Genomic DNA, 20,985 nt, shown 5'->3' on the forward strand with positions numbered 1-20,985 from the left:
CTTCATTATCGTTATTTAATATATTTTTTGTTGGCAACACTAAAAATGTTCAGAGTGACCAAGATCAAAAGGACACAACCACTATAAAAATGGCGGCCACCAGGCAGTGGTCATTTTTGGGTATGGTGGCCATATGTATTAGCAGTCCAGGTATATTTATTAAGTTCGTGGCCTAAGGTCCTCCCAAAAATGAAATAAAAAAAAGCACTCTATTTAAAAAAAATGCCGCTTATATCGCCACACTTTTTAGAAGCACTCTGTATATTTGAAAAGATTTTCCAGACATGTACTATCATGTCCTAACAAATTTTAAGAGGTTAGAAAATATTAACCTTTTTTTCAGGCTTTATGGAAGACCGACGCACTGTTGCAGGACCCTGTATAGCAGAAATTTTAAACGATAAGTTAATTGCGTTAAATTAGAAATCCTGAATGGATTAGTATGGTTCCACCGAGTGTAAATAATATAGTAATTACATTATTATAGAGGACAAATATATTAAATATATAATCAATTAATCTATACACAATACAAAACATGAAATCTCTAAAGGATGTATAATTGGAATCAATATTGTATAATTGGGTATAAAATACTTCAAATACTGAAAAAATTATTAAATTAACGCACAGTCTGACTCATATGCAACGGTGTAAGCATGAGCTCGAAGGCGGCATCTTTTAAATTAGCACCTCTTAAATTCGCCTCATGCAAATCACTGCCTGATAAATCACAGTTCTGAAATGAAAATCGTAAATCAGGCGCAATATTCTCGATTTTTAGTAGAAAACTAACCTCTAAATCAGCTCCAGCCAGGACGGCCGCCCTCAAATCACAATTCTTCAGATTGGCATTTTTACAGTTGGCTATTCGTAAATTCACGCTGCCCATGTCGCTATCCTCGAGACATGCGCCCTTCAGATTGACCCCTTCCAGATTAGCTCTGGCCCCAGCGGGGTCTTTGAAATTGCAGTTTCTCATTGAAGCACCTTCCATTGTTGCCCGGAGTCCTTTTACCCCTGCAAATTACATAATAAATAATTGTTTTCGATTTATACTTTTAAAGGACCTTGTTTTAGGTATCGCAATAAAGAAAGATATCAGTGGTAGGTAAAACTATCGAAATTTTTAGTTAAATTTAAGTCAGAGTTTTTCTGTTTCTGATTTCAATAAGTCTAATTGCCAATGGTATATATCTGATGACTGTTTAAAAGTAAGGTATTGTGGATCGCCTGTGGTAAATGTTATTTACCATAGACATTGTAATATAGAATCGACACAAATTATAATTAAATAATTATTTAAATCTATTTTAGTTTCTAAATACTTTACCAAATTATAATAATCATTTTTAGATTTATTGTTTAGTAATTTAGATAATGTTAAGATTTCAATGGCTTATGATATTCTTTTAGTCAAGACTTAACATCACTCGATGTTTCATATTTCGGTACCACGCAGTACCACTCATCTTAAGTGTGATAATTTGTATTATTTTAATTACAGAAATGCTCTTAAAACATTGAAAGGCCTTTCAATGTTCTAAGGAAATGCTGATTGTGATTTGGTAAATATTAGAAAAAAATTCAGTAGATGTGTTTTGGCTTAGTGTGTCCAATGTCTGATGTGTTTAATGGTATAGCCTGGTAAAACTATCACATGTACAGAGTCTAAATAGTATTACAGCGGCGTTTTTAAAAATTGTATTTATTCTCCATTGCCCAACCTGATGTCCATTGAATCATGTACTTTCACATATTATTGTATTGAATTATTACTGTTGAATATCCTTCGAGCTTTTCCGCCTCGCTAAAAAGTTGGTTAAAAGATATTAACTACAATAACATCAAGATTTCCGACCCGCAACAAAAGGTTGAGGTCTTCGCAAATTCACGTACTCCAGGTAACCCAAATCGAAATCAGTGGAATAATTAAAGCCACTAAAAACAAATAAACGCCCGGCGTGGATCGCCCTCAACAAATAATCCAGCCCTAAATATGTTTTAGTCGACACACAGGTTAATGATCTTACGCGAGTCAACAATGGTATATTCCAATTTTCATACTTCCCCACCCAATGGAAATCCGCTGATGTCATCCTGCTTCCCAAAAAGGGAGAATCAGCAGCAAACCCCTTAAGCTGCAGGCCAATAATTAATCATCTGTCATTAATGGAAAAAATCGCCGAAAGAGCGATCCTTAAACAGCTCACCACGTTCTGCAACAGGCACGAAATAATCCCTGATAGTCAATTTAGTTTCGGAACCAAACACTCCACCAACCAATCGATGTCCGTCCTTTTGACCAATCGATCATTTCGTGTCTGTGCCGATAGTTTAGTTTCCACTCCCCACCCAATAAGAGCAGGTGTTCCCCAAGGTTTCCCTCTTTTCCCCTCTTGATCAACATTTTTATGCGTGATCCACCCCCGTCCCAATAACACAATAATCCAGTACGCCGATGACGCCAATCCTCACCACCTCTCCCACTAAAGGCCACATTAAAATAAGGTTGCAGAGACACCTTAATTCACTTCTGGATGGATCGCTGGAGATTGGAAGTCAACCCCAGGAAGACCCAGTTGGTGTTCTTTTCCGAAAAGGAGAGAGAAGCTGGTCCACTCAGACCCGTTATCCAGTCATCGTTCGACCGGAAGCTAACCAGGAAAAAACACGCCAAGGTTCAAGTTGGCAAAGCCAAAGGCCAGCTGTCGTCCCTCTACTCCCTCCTCCACCCCAAGAATAGACTGTGAACTCAACATTTGGCCGATCACCTGACGAAGTTGAAGAACAAATACTTGATTACCGCTCTAGAGCACCGCAACTCCCTGATCCGGATCTCTTACTCCACCCAAGTCCCCTCCAAAGCCCCGTATCACTTCTTAGTATTGTGTATATTGTTCATATTTATTAGTATTAGTTTGGTCCGCCTAAGCTTTTAAGGCCTATGTCTATATAGAGTTACTACTAGATGTTTATACAAGTTACAATTAGTTAAGTAGATTTTCATCTAGCTAGATAAATAAATGTGAGTTTCAAAGTAACAAATTATTGGAATTCTAGTTCTTTGATCTCTATTTTTAAATCTGAATAACAGACAAGATATTGCTGTAGTTGCCGTCAACTATAATCTATTTTGCAGTTTTTTTATCATCAAAGATGCCGCCTTGGACAAATAAACCGGAAAATAGAATATCAGCGGAGGCAACTATCATGGTAAAGGGATTTCAATTCAGTGGCCATGCTTTTGGATAAATTGGTTTACCAACTTGCTTTTGAATGCAGCGAACTGATTGTTGATCGGCAGTATGGGTTTCTCCAGGGTAGGTCAAGGATGTTGAATCTGACTGCATATCAGCATATAGTATAGCAACGTACAGTATAGTAGTTTATTTTGAGTTTAATTTTTAAGGAAATTAATCTTAACGAACTCTAAAATTTGTGTTAACAGTCTTGGGAGCTTTTAAAATATTTGACCTGGATTTGACCTTGTTAAAGTTATCATAAAAAATTTTACCTTTGTTTTGTTTTGTAGGTAGATTTTATTTCCATTAATTTTTTATTTGTTTATCTTATTGAGTTCAATGTGGTTCTGTAGGTACGGGGGTATATTGTTGTCTTGTGCCCATTCCGAAGCGTATGAGGCAAGTTTGCAGGAGATTTAACAGACCCTCTAATGTATCTATTCTGCCAATAGATCATCTGGACCTGTTCTGGGACACTGGAGTCTTCTTTAGGTCTGGTCTGTGGAGTCCTGGCTATTTTGGAACTTAAAGTACAGGGCCAAACTAATTTACAAATGACTGAGAGTATATACACCCTCTGGTTTATTTCCTCACTACCACTAACTTCCTACTAGTTAAGTTATTAGCTTAGTAGCTAAGTAAATAATTTGTAAAATGACACGTTGACTGGATTTGGACTTTGTATTTAAACCCAGGAATTGCTAACATTGTAGTTCTTTACATATTTATAGATAGTTGAAAGTTTTGATGCCTATTTGAATTTTCTAATCACGACGAAAATAAATTTTATGATTTCTTATTTTGTATCGAATTTGCAAATAAAATGTAATGTACTGTGTGATATAGTTGAGAATATCAATTTGGACGTAAGAATCCCTTATTAAATATCAGTATAAAAAAGTGAATCAGTAAGAAATGACCTTAAAATATGATGGTCATGTATACAAGGTTTTGCGATAGATGAAATGATCGAGATACGTGCAGCACCTGCTCAGCCTAGAATATTTAGAAATATATGACTTAGAATTAATAGCCTCCAAGCAGTTTTTCAGAATTTGGTCAAAGTAGCCACCAAAATTTAAAAAAAAAAATTGGATGTAAAATTTTCTTGCCTTTACAGAACCAATGTCAAAATAGAGGATCTTTTTAAAAAAAAAGGGACTTGACTTTCAAAATTGACTTCAAGGTCAAATCCAATAGCATGGCAAGACAAATAAAAGCACAGATGTAACAAAAACGGTCAATTCCAATGCATCAAAAACGGTATACGAAAAGAAAGCTAACTGTGAAACGTCAGTGTCCATTGGTCTTGGACCTTAAGCTGCTATTTCAAAATAACGGTGCTACTATATTATTAGAAAAGAAACTTATTTTCATAAATAATTACTGATTTTATAAAATATATAATGAATATAATAGATTTATTAGAGCTAAAACACACGGAGCTGTCTGGGAGCGTTTTGTGCCAAGTCGGCAGCCGACTCGGAGCATCGTTTATGAGCTTTGTGTGTTTCAAAACACACGAGAAACTTTCAGAGTCGGCGGTAGCGCGTACCCCCGCATCAACCATGTACCGAACGCGTTTTTATTACTTCAGTCGGCGGATCATTTATGGGTATTCAGTGCTGCGAAACACACGCAGAGCGTTTTTCGAGCTGTTTGAAAAGGCAGTGTTGTCAGTGTGTAAGTTAATTATTAGTAAAAATGGAATTATCCATACTCGATACCGAGAAACTCATTAATGAGATACAGTTAAGACCCGCGATTTGGAATATGCGCGATGACGCATATTCCGATCGTATTCAGAGAGAGAGATCGTGGGAGGAGGTAATTACAATATTTTCTTCAGAAGAGATTACGGTAGATGAAAAAAAACAAATTGGTAGGTATATTGTTCCTAATTAATTTTTGCTTTCAGTTTTTATTAATTTTGCTTTGTATTTAATAAGTACATAATAAGTATGTATGTATATATATGAGTTGTATAGTAGGTACCTACTTTATTAAATATTATTATAAAATAACAGTTTAATAAATACCACACTAAGTTGGAGAGCCGCATTAAAAATAGTGGTTTAACCAATGGTAGTGGATCAATATTGAGAAAATAATTGGCAAATTCTTGTGCCTGTGGTCTAAGGCTCTTGGATTTCCTCTGCTAAGCATGTCAGCCCTTACATTTTGGAAAAAATTACCTCTTGCAGTGCCATCTTCATGAAGACCATCTCTAACTCTTACAAAATTGTGTAATACACAGCATGCTTTTATTATATCCTCAACTAATTCTAGATCTACATTAAGCGGTCTATGAAAGATTCGCCACTTATTAGCTAAAATTCCAAAGGTGCATTTAATGTATCTTCGCGCTCTGAATAATCGATAATTAAGAATTTTTTTCAAAACAGATAAATTAGCTCCACCATAAGGTCTTAATAGATTTTCTAAGAGAGGAAATGCTTTATCACCCACTATTACAAAAGGATATTCTGTAGAATCAGTCTCCTCAATTCGTCTTGATGTAGGAATATGTAACATTCCATTTGTCATTTTTTCATAAAGTGTAGAGTTTTTAAAAATTCCAGAGTCACTGCATTTCCCATATGATCCAACATCAATGTATGTAAATAAGTAATTGCTATCACACATTGAAAATAGAACCATAGAAAAATAATTTTTGTAATTATTAAACATAGACCCACTGTTTGCTGGCCGAATAATGCGAATATGCTTGCCATCTATGGCTCCTATGCAGTGTGGAAAATTAGATTTTTCTTTAAAGCCTTTGGCTATTTCAAGTAATTTTTCAGCGGTTAATTTCGGAAAGGCAGTATTTGCAAGCTTTGCAAACTACTTGAACGATCAAACTGGCTGTCGATTGTCCAACTCTAAATGCGTAATGTAAGTCCACAAACGAACAACCACTTGCAAGGTATCTACAAGAAAAAAAATACATTTTTAATATACCTATGTATATAAATAATATTTTTTATTGAAACTAACATTGCATTTTATTTAAAATATAATTTTTTTTATTAATTAAAACTTTGTGTATGAAAATTGCCGATTGACTATTTTATTTAATTTTAAGTAAAAAGTTATATTTTATTATTTTTATTGGAAATAATTTTACAAGTGTTTAAACATTATTTTTAACATCTTTTAAACTAAATATAAATATTATTACAAGGTTAGGTAGAGATGTAATTAATAACTGTTACTTGTAAAATTAATTCTACTAATACATACATACATAAATTATATGATTAGCAAAAGGTGCAATATGATATAATTAATGCTTTTTTATCATGGAGATTTTTGTTTCAGGTGCTACACTTAAAAAAAAGTGGAAGAACATTAGACATAGGTATGCAAGAGACATAAATGCCTCCAAAGGAAAATCGAGACAGGGGCAGAAAAGTAAGCCTCCTTATATGTATACAAAGCACTTAAGGTTTTTGTCGGACGTAGTTCAGAAACGACCGACGGAATCAACCGATGACTCTTTTGTTTTGAATGAAGGCGAAGTAGAAGATATGGAAAGCCGAGAATTAGAAAATATCGAGGACTTGGAAAATCAGCCTGAAGCAGGTATAACACCACCTAAAAGTAAAAATCAGCCTATAGCAACAACAAAAGGTAAAAAAAGGAAAGCCGATACTATGGAAAAAAAAGTTGGTTCAGGCACTGGAAGATCATAACATCAGACAAAAAGAAAAGGCTGATAAAAAAAAGGAAAATGAAGATGCCGACAGGTTATTCCTGCTGGATTATCATTGCTGGCACCGTTGAAATCCATACCACAACATCTAAATTTTGCTGCAAAAATGGATCTTATGCAAACCTTAAATAAGTACATTAGCCCACCACCTGCACTACAATCGCAACATAGAGCTAATGAGTACCAATCTTCTACAAACGCAAGAATACCAAATTAAAATGATTCTTTTTCTTACGAGTCACCATCTCAATATCAACCAGGAACAATCAATTCAGGAACGCAAGTTTTTTCACATGAACGTGTTGAAGCACCGTTTACATCTCCAACTGGCTCAATCATGTATTCCCAATTCCAAAAATCTCATCCATGATTCTCTAAGAGACCAACATACAAAATTGACGAAAAACAAAGAAAAACACAAAGTCACGGTCTTACAACATGTAATTAAACGGGCTACACGTGTTTCGCTCTAGTTAGAGCATCATCAGGCCTAAAATAAAAACACTACTTAAAAGAATACTATAAAAGAACTTTATGTAAGTTTTTAGTTTTATATAAAAATACTACTTAAATAAAACTAAAAACTTACATAAAGTTTTTTTATGTAAGTTTTTAGTTTTATTTAAGTAGTGTTTTTATTTTAGGCCTGATGATGCTCTAACTAGAGCGAAACACGTGTAGCCTGTTTAATGACATGTTGTGAGACCGTGACTTTGTGTTTTTCTTTGTTTTTCGTCAATTATGTATTCCCAAGATTCTGATACGTCTAACTATTGCTATCTATAAATACCTAAATACTTTAATTATGTAATATCATTTAAGTTTATTTTTGTTTGGTTTCATAAATATGTAGTTTATGAATAATAAACAGTTTTTTTTTAATATAACACATAATATTTGCCAGCCTAAGAACTAAAGAATCCAAAAGGCGTGTTAACCATTAGGCAAATATTTTTACCCTTTTTACAAGTATCAAGTAGATAGCTTCCTGAGACGCCACTATAATTATTAAATTTGTTTTATTCCTAATCGGCTAAAAAAGTTTTGAATAAATAATAATAAACCGATTTTTAAAAAAATCTTTTACACCCTGTAGAAAACGGAAACTACAGTCAGGCCATACAAATAAGTAAGTATATATAAAAATCTTATTTTCGGATGGTAAATAAGCAGCCATTATAATCTTTGTACCGAACTTTAAATCAACATGTATGATTGATTATTATAAATAATTTGCTTAAACTTACCTTAAAGTTATTAAAAGTTTTTCTTCTGCGGGTATGCTGTCTCGCATTATGGTGTCAGTTGTTGATATGGTGTCTTTAAGTATTTCAAACAGCTCTTCGAATGTTTCCTTAGACATTCTTGTAAAGTTGAATGATTTTTCAGAGTCGTTTTTAATTTCCTCATACAGCGTATAAAAATACCCCGTATGTGTCGTTTCCCTTATTATAGGGTATATCCAAAACCGCGGCTTTCTTTTCTTAATTTTTTGTGATAATACATTTGCAGTTAATAAAGAAAGAAACTCTTCATCACTACTACTACTGTCGGATGAACTCATTTCGAATGTCTTCGCTATACATCTGACAACAGCGAACTGATTTTTTTTTCCACAACACGCGCGAGACCAGCGCCAGCGGCCGACTCGGCCCACACCGCTCACAAACAGCTCCGTGTGTTTCGAAACAGTCGGCTGCCGATCGGCGGCTGACTCGGCACAAAACGCTCCCAAACAGCTCGTGTGTTTTAGCTCTTAGACGTAGAAAAACAATTTCAAGCTTCGAAAAAATAACTTGTTAAAAGGAGATACATTATTGTACAATACCATGTGTCTCCTAATGTATTGTAATTGGATTTCTTCACATTTTCAAAATAATAATAAAATAAGTCAAGTTATTGGCTTTTTCAGGACAAGACAACTATATAGAAAGATAAAGTTAAAAAAAGCCAAAATCTATACCACTCTAGTCTAGTACATCACAGCACACTTCTGTGTAGTAAGACCACATTTAGAGAATGCTTCTGTAATATAGTCTTAAGTTGATTCCAACAAAAACTTCAATAAGAAAAAATAGAAGATTTTTAAGGGATTTACATATATGAAAAAATCATTCTTCTCCTTATACAAGGTGAGACATAAGAAGCAAATATTTTTAACCTAATAATAAAACTGTAAGTTTAGTTTACTCTAAAAAAATGTATTGTTAACACCAAATAGGTAATAAAAAAGAATTTTAATTATACGTTTATATTGATAAACGGACAATAATATCTGGCATATGATTACCATTTTCATTGACGCATTGTTTAAGTTCTCAAAAATTTCCTCCATTCTTTCCAGTAGATTTTTATTGATTAGGCTAACTTCGCAACGAATTGCTTCCTTTCATTCATCTAACGCACGTGGCCTGGTCTCGTAAGCACGCGACTTAAGGTATCCCCACAAGAAAAAATCACACATGGATAAGTCAGGGGATCGGGGAGGTCATACAATTTATGTAAATGGGTTATTTGGGATAATTAACGAGGAGCAGGGACAGTTAGTATGTTTTGCTGATGACACAGTACTGATTGTAACAGGCAAGACTTGGCTTGAAGCAAAAATTAAAGCTGAAACTGCACTTAAACATGTAAAAGCCTGGTTTGATCAGCATTGTTTAACACTCAATGCCAGAAAGTCAGTTTTCCCGAACTTTTCAGCTGGCAATATTAATTCATCTCAAATCACAAAGTTAAAAGTTCATCAGTATGAATGCCAAGATATTGCTCAGTGCCAATGCCAACTTGAAATTATTTCTGTTGATGAATACAAGTACCTTGGAGTGATACTGGACTCTAACCTAAAATGGCAGGCACATGTTCAGTATATAGCAAACAAAATCAGGAAATTAATTTACAAGTTCTGTCATTTGCGCACGTTTATGAAGTTAAAAACTCTAAAAATGTTGTATTCTACTACTGTTGAGTCTATACTTAACTATTGCATCTTGGCATGGGGGGCTTCTTGTCAATATGTATTAGAGCCATTGATTATTACTCAAAAATACTTACTAAAAATCATTCATAATAAAAATAAGATGTACTCTTCAATCCAATTATTTAAAGATGCAGAAGTGTTTACAGTAAACCAGATTTATATTAAGCCTATAGTTATGTTTATCTCAAGAACAAAAATAAATCTAAACTTTATTAATCATGGTCTCTAAACACGGCAGGTAAACATGGCAGTAATCCCAAATGCAAGACTTACAAAATGTCAAAGAAGCCTTTTATATACAGTGCCAAAGATTTTTAATATGTTACCAAATGAACTAAAAATTGCTCCTTATAAAAAAATAAAAAATAAATTAAATAATTGGTTGATTGTTAATAATGTTATTTTTAATATATAAACATATTTATTGATAGTTCTATTGTATTATAATTATCAAAGTGATACATTTTGTGAAAAAAATATAAAAAGTATAAAGGTTATTAAAATTTGTTATATTGTAAAAAATAGATATATATTAAAGTAATTAGATACTCTTATACACACACAGAGGTATGCTCCATTGAGTATAATATATATTTGGTTTGAGATGTTTTATTTTTATAAATGAATAAATAAATAAATATTTTAAAAAAAAAATGTCGTCGCCAAACCGTGATATGAGATTGTTAGGAAACAGGCGGCGAAGAACAGGGATAGATGCTCTGTCGGCATGTGCCGTGGCCCCATCTAGCTGAAACCACAAATCTTGGACATCCATACCTCTTCTTTGTAAGTCAGGAATGAAAAAGTTGTTAACCATATAAATGTATCAACGAGATGTTACGGTAACGGTAACCCCATTTTCTTAAAAAAAAATATTCCAATGACGCCAAATTTTGTTGCCGTGCACAAAACTGTTACCATAGGCTGTGGAGTGGTTTTTCATGCATATCTCGCGGATTTTCCTCAGCCCAGTAACGACAATTTTGTCTGCTGACTGTCCCATTAAGGTGGAAATAGATTTGATGACTCATAACTAAGAAAATCAACTTCAAATTTCAATTGGTTCTAAAAATTCAAGTATTCGTTGAGCAAAAGCCAAGCGTTGTGGAAAATTTCTTACACTTAATTCCTGCACAACCGCTTTTTTGTACCGGTAAAAATGTAATTCACGTTGACCTGCAGTCACCGACTCATCACTTGAAACGAAACAAGCGTACAGACATTCAGACGCATTACTTCCGCAACCGTCTTCTTCCGTTTTAACCATACCACATCAAATATCGTAATGTACTTATCAAACCCGCAACCACTTAATGACTAAACGTGAGTTAGAAGACCCAAAAAGCTGGGTCCTCTAAAGCTGCTGAAGCCTGACACAGGGACCTTAAGGTAAGGCTCATTAAAAGCTCGTTTTTCGCTCTTTTACTTTTACTTTCAACCGCAAAAATAGTCCACATAAATCTCTCACTGAGTGCTTTCATTAAATGTTAATTTTAATTAAAAAAAAAAAGTTTTGTTTATAGCTAGCTTGCTAAGAGTACCCCACTGCCTACCTTGGGAAATAACCTTACCAGTGAACAGTGCTAACTTCTAAATGATTTCGAAAGTGTTGACTCTGTAGAGTATTCTGCAAATAAATGTATAGTCTATTTATTCTGATTTGAATAATTCAAAAAGTACACAGATGCAAAAAATATTTAAAATAAGTTTTGCCACTGCCAGAAGCGTACCATTTCCAGGGTAAAATGGTTTAAACTTTTTAATAAACATAAATTTAATTTTAAAATAAATTTTATTATCTTGTGAATGAAATAATCTAAAAAGAACAATGCAAAAAATTATAAAGTTTCGCCACTGTTAGAGGTCTACCATTTCCTTAATTTTAAAAGAAGAGAAAATCTTGATATATATACAAAAATAATTTAAGATCATCAGCACATTAAAGAACGTTTTTTGTTATGATAATAAAACAAGTATTAGCCATAAATAAAACCTCTATTAAAATAGGCGACGGCAAAGGACTTTGCTATGACTAAAAAAATGTTTTTTGAAATTACCTTTTAGGGCAAAGTAAAGTTGGTATTTAAACCAACTTCCTACTTTTTAAAAAATATATGTATTTAATGGCTAAAAAGTTAAAATTTACCAACTAAAAAAGTAGTTTTTAGTGATTTAAAAAGTGATTTTTTTATACCTAAAAAGCACTCTTTCAAAATGTTTTATTGTTTTATTAGATTTATTTTAAAATCATGTAGGGATTACAAAAAATTTCAAGTTTTTAAAAATGTATATTTTTTCCTGATGCGTGGTTATTATGAAGGTCATCTAAAAGACTTAAATGAGTTCAGCATACATTTATAAGCTTCCTTATGTTATAAATGGCATATTGATAAGTCAACATTGAGTTATGAAGAGCAACTTAATGAGGTTAGTCATAAAGTTATTAATGTAATAAACTGTAACCTACCATTATTAAGTTTTTATGCAGCAGACAAACCACTAGGTTTTATATAAATTATGCATATGATAACATACTGTTGAACATAAATTTATGTTTTTATTTAACATCTATATACCTTAGGATTTAGATTCACTTATATGTAGTAGTGCATCATTTAGACATAGATTAGACTTAATATATACATGACTGCACCATGTCAATTTTAAATATATTATAATTTTAGTGTAATCATAATAATTTTAGGTATTATAATTTAATTATTTTATAATAATTTTAGGTATATTGTGTGAAACTTCAACTAAACTTTTATGTATTACTTTTATTTTATTGTACTACTTGGGAAAAACTTGTTTGTACCTTAAATATGAATAATTTTAAAACATTGATTTATTTTGAATTGGCTTTTGTTGAAATGTATTTTGTGAGAAATGTAAACCAGCTTTTCGGTTGTCTTTATATTATTTATAAGAAGTTTCTTAAATAAATAGATAAATATAATGCAAAATACTTTATAACCAGCATAAATTTTAGAACAGATATACAGGGTGTTCGAAAAATACATGGAGATATGTCACTGGGTGATTCCTTGTAAAAAAAATATGAGAAAAAGTTTCTATAAACATGGGTCCAGAAATGCACAGTTTTCAAGATACAGGGTGACAAATTTTTAAAAAAATATTATATTTTTAATAATATTAAAAAAAATATTTACTTGATTCTTTTGAAATTTGACAGTATTACTTGTTGTATTAAAAGGCTAATTTAGCCCTAATTAGATTAAAATTATAAGGTCTAGTGGTGTCCCAGAGGACATCATAGCAAATATTATTGGCAAAAAAATTTACGCCACTGCCTTTTTTCACTTTTAATATTTGCTATTTGATGAAGCATTTAAAAATACAACTTTTTGGCCTTTTGTATTTTTTTTATATCTCACTTTGTTTTTGACAAAAAAAAAAAATACTGTTTTATTGCATGCCACTGGACATAATTGGTTTATTAATTTTTGGTAAAAAATCACCGGTGCCTTGGAAAACAAAAAATAATTTCTGCATGGAGGTTTGATACTGACAAGTGTCAGTTCTCCTAGAAAAATAATAAATAATTAATATTTTTAAAAAAATGTATCACCCTGTATCTTGAAAACTGTGCATTTCTGGATCCATGTTTATAAAAACTTTTTCTCTAATTTTTTTACAAGGAATCACCCATTGAAATATCTCCTTCTATTTTTCGAACACCCTGTATATCTATTATATCTCTTAACTATATTATTTGTAAAATCAGATATTTTGGGAAAAAAAATTAATTTGCTTACCAAGTAACTGAGCATTATCCAAAATTGCATGTGACAAATCTGCCCTTTCCAAACAGCACCAGCTCAAATTAGCTCCTGTTAAATTACAACCCTGCATATTGGCATATTTAAAATTAATCGACCTTAAGTCCAACTTGCTGAGGTCAGCACCCTCCAAGTTTACCCCCTGGTATCTCAATTCAGTCGCATTAGAACTTCTAATTAATGAGTCTATAACATCTCTCCTAGTTAATGGAGCTTTGTCTCTGGATGCAGTTGGGGTACTAAGTGCCGATTCTAATACTGGAATAAGAGATTCAATTCCAAAGAATCTTGCCTCAGCCAGGATTCCTTCAGGGTTTATATTTTTATTGTAAACTAACTGCCCACACCTAAGGTAGTTTAAAATGGGTTCAAAATATCTGGGACTGCGGTCTATGAGGTAGGCCCCATTTTTGTCCTGACTGCTGGGTGAAAGAAGATTATGTTCGTCTGAAAACATTCTGGCAAGCATACTGTCAGGTTCATTTGAGGTCAGGGTTCTTTTTGATGTTGTAAAGTATTTACCTCCAACATTTAAGGTGATCCACTCATTATTTGTTTGGACCTTTTTGAAATTCTCACCATTTGACACATACACTTTATCTTTGTTTCTTATAAGGTCAATGTTGATAATTTCACTGCCATCCTCCAAATAGAGTTTTAAGGTTTCTTTTTTAATGGTTGCAAATTGCGTTAGTGAACAGATTACCTTATCATAGAATTCATTTGCTTCATCTGGGATTACTACAGTCTATAAGTAAGATAAATAAATAAAAGTATTTTTTGTAATGATTAAGGATGAATGAATTTTGTAATGTCAGTTACCTGAGGAAGTCCAACATCTCCGTTAAGGACTAAAGTGATTTTCCTGCTTTTAAATGACATCATAGAGTTTATAAAAAGCACTTAACACCAGTTTAAATAATATCTTTTAATTTATTGGGAATGTAAATAAAAATATAACCTAATAATGACAAGACCCACGGATCAGCTGTTTTTTTTAAATTAATTTGTGTCTCAAGCTTAGACGAGGAAAAAGAGCACGCTTTCCTCGTCTAAATGTACATTCACAGTTCACACTACTCGCTACGCGATACTGTAGCACGCAAGGCGATGCTATAATCTGCTATCATCGCTTGCTTGTGTTCACACACAGTGCTACCACTGCACTGCTATTAGTTGCGCTTCGGTTTTCACTGGTAAATGATGAATTTCTTCCATAAATATTTACTTTTGGAAAATACATCGTTAAAATATATGTTGATTTAAAAGATTAAGGATACATAAACTTAACCAAAGTAGGCAAACGTATGGAGAGTTTTATCATCTTTTTAAAGAATTAAAAGAGCATTCTGCTAATTTCACGAGTACTTTCGTATGCCATGACAAATATTTTACTATATTATGAAGGAAATTTTACAGTATTTACAAAAAAAAGCAAAAAACTGGAGGAGGCCTATAGGAGTAATGGAAAAACTTGTAATTACATTAAGGCGAGTAAATAAACCTAATGTTAAAAAAAAAAAAAGAATTTATTCTTAAATTAAAAAATAGGTGATTTTATTAAAGATTTGTAAGACCATAATCTGCCGCCAACGCAGAATTGGTCGACGTTGAATAAAAAATTATTAATTTAGATTTTTATTCTTACTTTGTTAGCAATAAGTTAACTACCCAAATGGAACAAGATCTTTCTGGTCGGTATCGAAAGCCGTTAGTCAAGGATTTGCTTGACGGATTGAAGTCGGCCTTGCCACCCCTAACAGCAGATGATGGTTCTATCGCGGTAACAGCAAGAGAAAAAGCCAACTTACTGGGTAAACTCTTCGCGTCCAATTCTACTCTGCACTCGCAAGGCAAAACACCGTCATATTTGCCAAGGGTGAATTCATCGATGGGAGAAATTTCTTTTCCCCAACGAATTATAAATAAAATTCTTAAAAGCGTAGACACCAACAAGGCTTCTGGACCCGATGGAATTCCAGCCCTAATACTAAAACGTTGTGCAGACGAATTGACTCCTCCCTTATGTAGACTGTTCACGGCATCGTATAAGCAGGGCCAATTTCCAACAAGCTGGAAAACTGCTCGAGTGCAAGCTGTACCCAAAAAGGGTAAGAAGACAATGCCCTTCAATTACCGCCCGATTGCACTAGTTCCAGTAATATCGAAGATTATGGAGAAAGCAGTCAACCAGCAACTGTTAAGATATCTGGAATCATCTGGACTAATCAGCGATCATCAATACGGCTTCCGAAAGCTTAGATCCACCGGCGATCTTCTGGCCTACGTCACACACTTGTGGACGGAGGCCATGGAGAAGCACGGCGAGTTCCGCTCAGTCGCTCTTGACATTTCCAAGGCATTTGACAGAGTGTGGCATGAGGGACTACTAACCAAGCTCTCCTCAATCGGCATACAAAACTCATTATTGAATTGGATCAAAAGTTTTCTTGAACAACGAACAATCCAAGTAGCCGTCGATGGATACCTCTCCGACAAATTTAACATTAACGCTGGAGTCCCTCAAGGATGCATTGTATTCCCCACCCTTTTCTTGGTATATATCAACGATTTGCTAGGAACCACTGTCAATCCAATCAGCTTTGCGGACGATAGCACACTTATTTCCACATTTAAGTCGGCCAAACCAACGACAGCCGCAAGTTCTCAGAATCTTAGGCAGCAACAAGTAGCATCAACCAACAACGATATTAGAGCAATCTCGGAGTGGGGCGATAACAATTTGGTACATTTTAACGCTAAAAAAACGCAGGCTGCAGTATTTACGATGAAGACTAACCTTGGTGGCCAGCTCCGGGTTATGGCAGGGAAAACATTGCCAATGAAATCATCTTTACATCTTCTAGGAGTCGAGGTCACTAACAGTGTGTCCTGGCATGACCACGTTGCCGAGGTCGCCAGGGCGGCTTATAAAAAACTCAGAGTGCTTTTCAAAACGAAAAAACTGTATACATCAGAACAGCTGCTGACTCTTTATAAGGCTCAAATACGCCCTTCCTTCGAGTATTGCTCGCATGTCTGGAGCTCTGCACCCAAGCATAGTTTAAACCTGCTGGATTCTATACAGAAGAGAGCTATTCGTCTTATCGACAAACCAAAACTGACAAAGAGTCTGGATAGTCTGGAGCACAGGAGAAAGGTGGCTGATCTCTGTTTATTTTACCGTTATTATCACGGTAAGTGCTCCTCTGAGCTGGCAGGTCTGATTCCACCCAGAGCTGTTCCGGCAAGAAGGACGCGTCTAGCAGTTGCGGCTCATCAACTTCAAGTCCACCTGCCTACCCCAAGGACGTCGCTGTATCGGGATTCATTCATCTGGAGAACATCTTCTTTATGGAACGGGCTTCCACCTCACATATTTCGCGACGCATACAACCTACAGCGATTCAAGATAAATGCCCACAAATATCTTCGCGCAAGCACCACTCCAAGGGTGACATAGGACTTTCCTCTTGTGCATGTGTTTACCATAAAAAAAAAAATATATATATATATATAGTTGTAATTAGATATACCTATTATTTTTCGAATCAATTGAATCAATAATTCCACATGACTTACTATTCAACTTTTTTAAAGCAACAGGTTACTAAGTCAAATAATGTTATATCAAAAAACTAATAGAACAATTGTTTCTTAGGCCCCAAAAACCTGTAAAACGATATACATCATACGTAAAATTTAAGCCTTCCGCCTTTTATCTAGCGGGGATGTACAATTTTAAATTATTTATTTTAAAATATTTGTTATTGCGGAAGTATTTTTAATCTATACAAAAATAGCTTTAAAATGAAGTTTTTATTTAAAATAAGACAAAAAATAGAGAAAAATACTTCCAGATGCTCATATGACATTTAATATTTTACTTATTTGATGAGCCTATGTTTCTAGCTACTTCATTGCATTATTGTATTAGTAATGTCTTTGTTATGGCAGTTTTGAAGATTGATTCCATAATGGTTCACCTGTTTGGATACTAATTATTAATTTTTCAGTATCCATATTTCATTATTTCTGTGGCGATACTGTGCGAGTCAAGCTACGACAACAAACAAGTTTGTTTTTCAAACCATCGCACAACTACGTTACTTAATATTTGTTCTAAGAGGCCCATAGACACCCAATATTATTGTGGAATGTGAGTTGCACAATATTTTGACGGCGACCCCTAGACGGTCAATATTACGGTACAATATTTTGGTTTGTGCAAAAAATTGTGCTGTATGGAGGCCATATTGAAGATTGTGCAGTATCTTGCGCAATTGCGAGCATAGACTATACAACCATATTGTGCAAACACTGCAAACAGTCTTCGCCAGAATTTCACGAAGTCAACATGTTAAGTGAAAGTGAATTCTGTTACGTGATAATTACTGTGGCCACAAGTGTAAAAAAAGAAAATAAAAAGGGCTCGCAGGAAGGCAAACAGTGGTAAAAATGGGACAAACAGTGGTTTATTGATCGGGAGAAGTATATACACGAAAAATTACTCAATGAACTAAGAGTAATTGAACCAAATGATTTCCGCACTTTTTAGGAATGGACGAAAAATTATTTCATGAACTTCTCGCTTTGGTTACTTCTGAAATCAGTAAAAGGAACACTATCATGTGCGATACAATTCCTGCAAGACAACGTTTGTCCATAACCCTACGATATCTCGCAACCGGGAATAGTTTTGAAAACCTGAAGTTCTTAACTGCTGTTTCACCTCAGTGAATAGGCCATATTGTTATAGAAACGTGCACTGCTCTGATCAAATGCGTCAAGGAATATATTAAGGTAAGTACTGTATCTTTTGAAATCATTTTACTTAATCTACAAAATATTGTCATACATTGATTGGGTAGAACAAGAATTGATATTGCACAGAATGTATACCTACATAAATTTTAAAGTTAACTTTCTTACTGAAAAGTAGCGAAATATGTACTTGTGTCTTGCGTGGAGGGATCTGTTGATTCGTACTGATGGAATGAAGCGGTATTGAGAAGAATAAAAGGGAGGGACTAAACGCTATATGGTGTGGACACTCGTGAGACGTTAATTTCCACAGTATTACGATGTAGGGTTCCCAGTTGTCCCTCAAATAAAATATCATTGACCGCTTTCTTCGCAAACAACTGTTGTTGGGGATTAATTTTTCGGAGCTCGACTGCCCAAGCTGCAGCAATTTTGTCGGTGTCGTCTTGTGGTTGTTGAAGGCGTTTGGAAGCCAATTGCACCAATTCATCAGTCGGATGTAGAGCTGTACGTTTCCTGTTCTTTTGACGACGTTCATCATTCGACTGAAAAAAAAATCTAATTAATAATAATAATAAAAAATAAAGTAGCTTTGCTTTTTAAATTGTTTAGGATTAAAAAAAAACTTATTTCATATACATGTATATTAAAACATAACTTATTAATAAAATAACTAATTTTTTTTTCTTTGTTGCAGGTACCAAACACAAATCAAGAATGGAAGATTGACGGGATTTTTATGATCAGTGGAATTTATTCAATTTCATCAAGTTGCAATAAAGAAACCCGTCAATTCGGGATCTTTAATTATAAAAAAAATTTCAGCATTGTGTTGATGGCAGTAGCAAACGCAAACTATGAGTTCATGATGGTTGATATAGGAGTAAATGGGCGAATATCAGTGGTGTGATCAGTTGTACGAGATTCGGGCAAGCGCTTGCTAATAATACATTGAAAATTCCGGAACCAACACAACTGCCGAATAGTCAGAAGATATTGCCATTCGTTTTTTTGATGATGCATTCGGGTTAACAGTAAATTTAATGAAACCTTAACGTGCTACAGAAGCCAATAAAACTCTCTGCAGAATAGGCTCAAACAGTTGCCTTAGCATGTTGTTATTTACATAACTTTTTACGCAAACGCCAATCACAAGTGTATGTCACTACAAATCTCGTGGATAGTGAGGCATTGTTACGAGCGGGCCGTGTAGGGAAGTTGTGAATTAAATAACACCGCTTAGGCCAAACATTACGTCCAGAAATGCAACAAATGATGCTACAGTAGTAAAAGATATCTACTCTAATTTCTTCTTCTAACAATGAAGGCCAGGCTTCATGGCAACATAAAATTTTAGGCGCAATTAACTCGATTAATAATTAAGTCTACCTAACCTATACTATGCTATATTTAAATAAACAACTTACTGTGTGGCCGCTGGTTTCATTTACATCTGCATGATCCTTGGCATCGTGAACTTCCTCAGATATGTCTATCGTGCTCACCGAAGCAGTAGGTGTTTCTTGAGTTAGAAGAAACTTCATTTATTCAAAATACTACAGCAAAGGGTCGACATCCTCTACACCTGCACCACTTTTCTCTGCATCGCGAATCCGCTTTAATTCTTTCCGGAAGTTTGTACGCAAAGAATTTATTTTTTTACTACTTCTTGTTTTTCAGCATCCGGATATTTTTCGCGGTATTTATTTATGAGCATATCGTACTCCTGCCCTTTCTTGGCATGATTACTATAATCTTTGCACCTCACATCCCACAGAGCCAGGATATACCTCGATAATTTTGGCAATTAATTGTCTTTTGGCTTTCTTGTGATATAAATTACCCATGATAATTGTTAAACGACCGGCGACCGTTATTGAGACCAACTGACGGGATATTGTGCAATATTGCCTACATACGACACAACACTTTCCCATTTGCACAATATATTTTCAAGATTGTGAAAATCACACAATATATTGCGCAAGATATCAATATTGCCCACATACGATTAATTATATTGCACAAACCAAAAAATTGCGCAATAATATTGACCGTCTGTGGGCCGCTTTATAGCCACGCATCGCCTAGCATAGCATAGCATTGCATAACACAGAAAATAAAGAGATAATTTCTCTCTTTGTTTTCTGTGTTGCATAGAAGGCAGTGTGAATGTATACTAAGGTAATTACGACGAAACGCATTTACGCCGTTAAAAAAAACGTTTCTCCGATCTGCGATCAATGGAAGAAGTCGCACAAAACCCTCACAATACTCGAAAACATTCACAATAAACAATTTCCTTAAAAAATTGTGTAATTCTCCCCACTGCAAATTTTTCCCTCCGCAGACCGTGTTGTTACACGCTCCCCACCTCGCATGGACCAATAGTATGGCGAAAAAGAACACCCGTATGTCTAGAGCCCCCTTAAAATTGACTGACATGACTGTCAAAGTCATGGCATTGTCATTTGT

General features: G+C 34.3%; 1 protein-coding gene across 1 annotated transcript; it reads right to left on the minus strand.

Moving 5' to 3' along the window:
- Positions 1-473: 473 nt before the first annotated feature.
- Positions 474-14,792, minus strand: LOC126742180 (BTB/POZ domain-containing protein KCTD9). The gene is made up of 4 exons (XM_050448757.1): positions 14,569-14,792; positions 13,723-14,494; positions 797-1,020; positions 474-739 (listed from the first exon to the last, which is right to left on the minus strand). The coding sequence occupies exons 1-4, from the start codon at positions 14,629-14,631 to the stop codon at positions 623-625; spliced, it is 1,176 nt and encodes a 391-aa protein (XP_050304714.1). The 5' UTR covers positions 14,632-14,792; the 3' UTR covers positions 474-622.
- Between the last annotated feature and the right edge of the window lie 6,193 nt (positions 14,793-20,985).

Source organism: Anthonomus grandis, chromosome 11 (genome assembly GCF_022605725.1).
Source record: "Anthonomus grandis grandis chromosome 11, icAntGran1.3, whole genome shotgun sequence".
NCBI classification, from domain to species: domain Eukaryota; kingdom Metazoa; phylum Arthropoda; class Insecta; order Coleoptera; family Curculionidae; genus Anthonomus; species Anthonomus grandis.

Bases quoted from the DNA above. Each gene is read 5' to 3' on its own strand.
- LOC126742180 (XM_050448757.1), bottom strand. From the start codon at position 14,631: ATGATGTCATTTAAAAGCAGGAAAATCACTTTAGTCCTTAACGGAGAT. The intron at 1,021-13,722 runs GTAAGCAAATTA...TGTAATTTGCAG, and splicing joins GGATAATGCTCAGTTACTTG to GGGTAAAAGGACTCCGGGCA. The intron at 740-796 runs GTTAGTTTTCTA...TTTTCATTTCAG, and splicing joins TGGCTGGAGCTGATTTAGAG to AACTGTGATTTATCAGGCAG.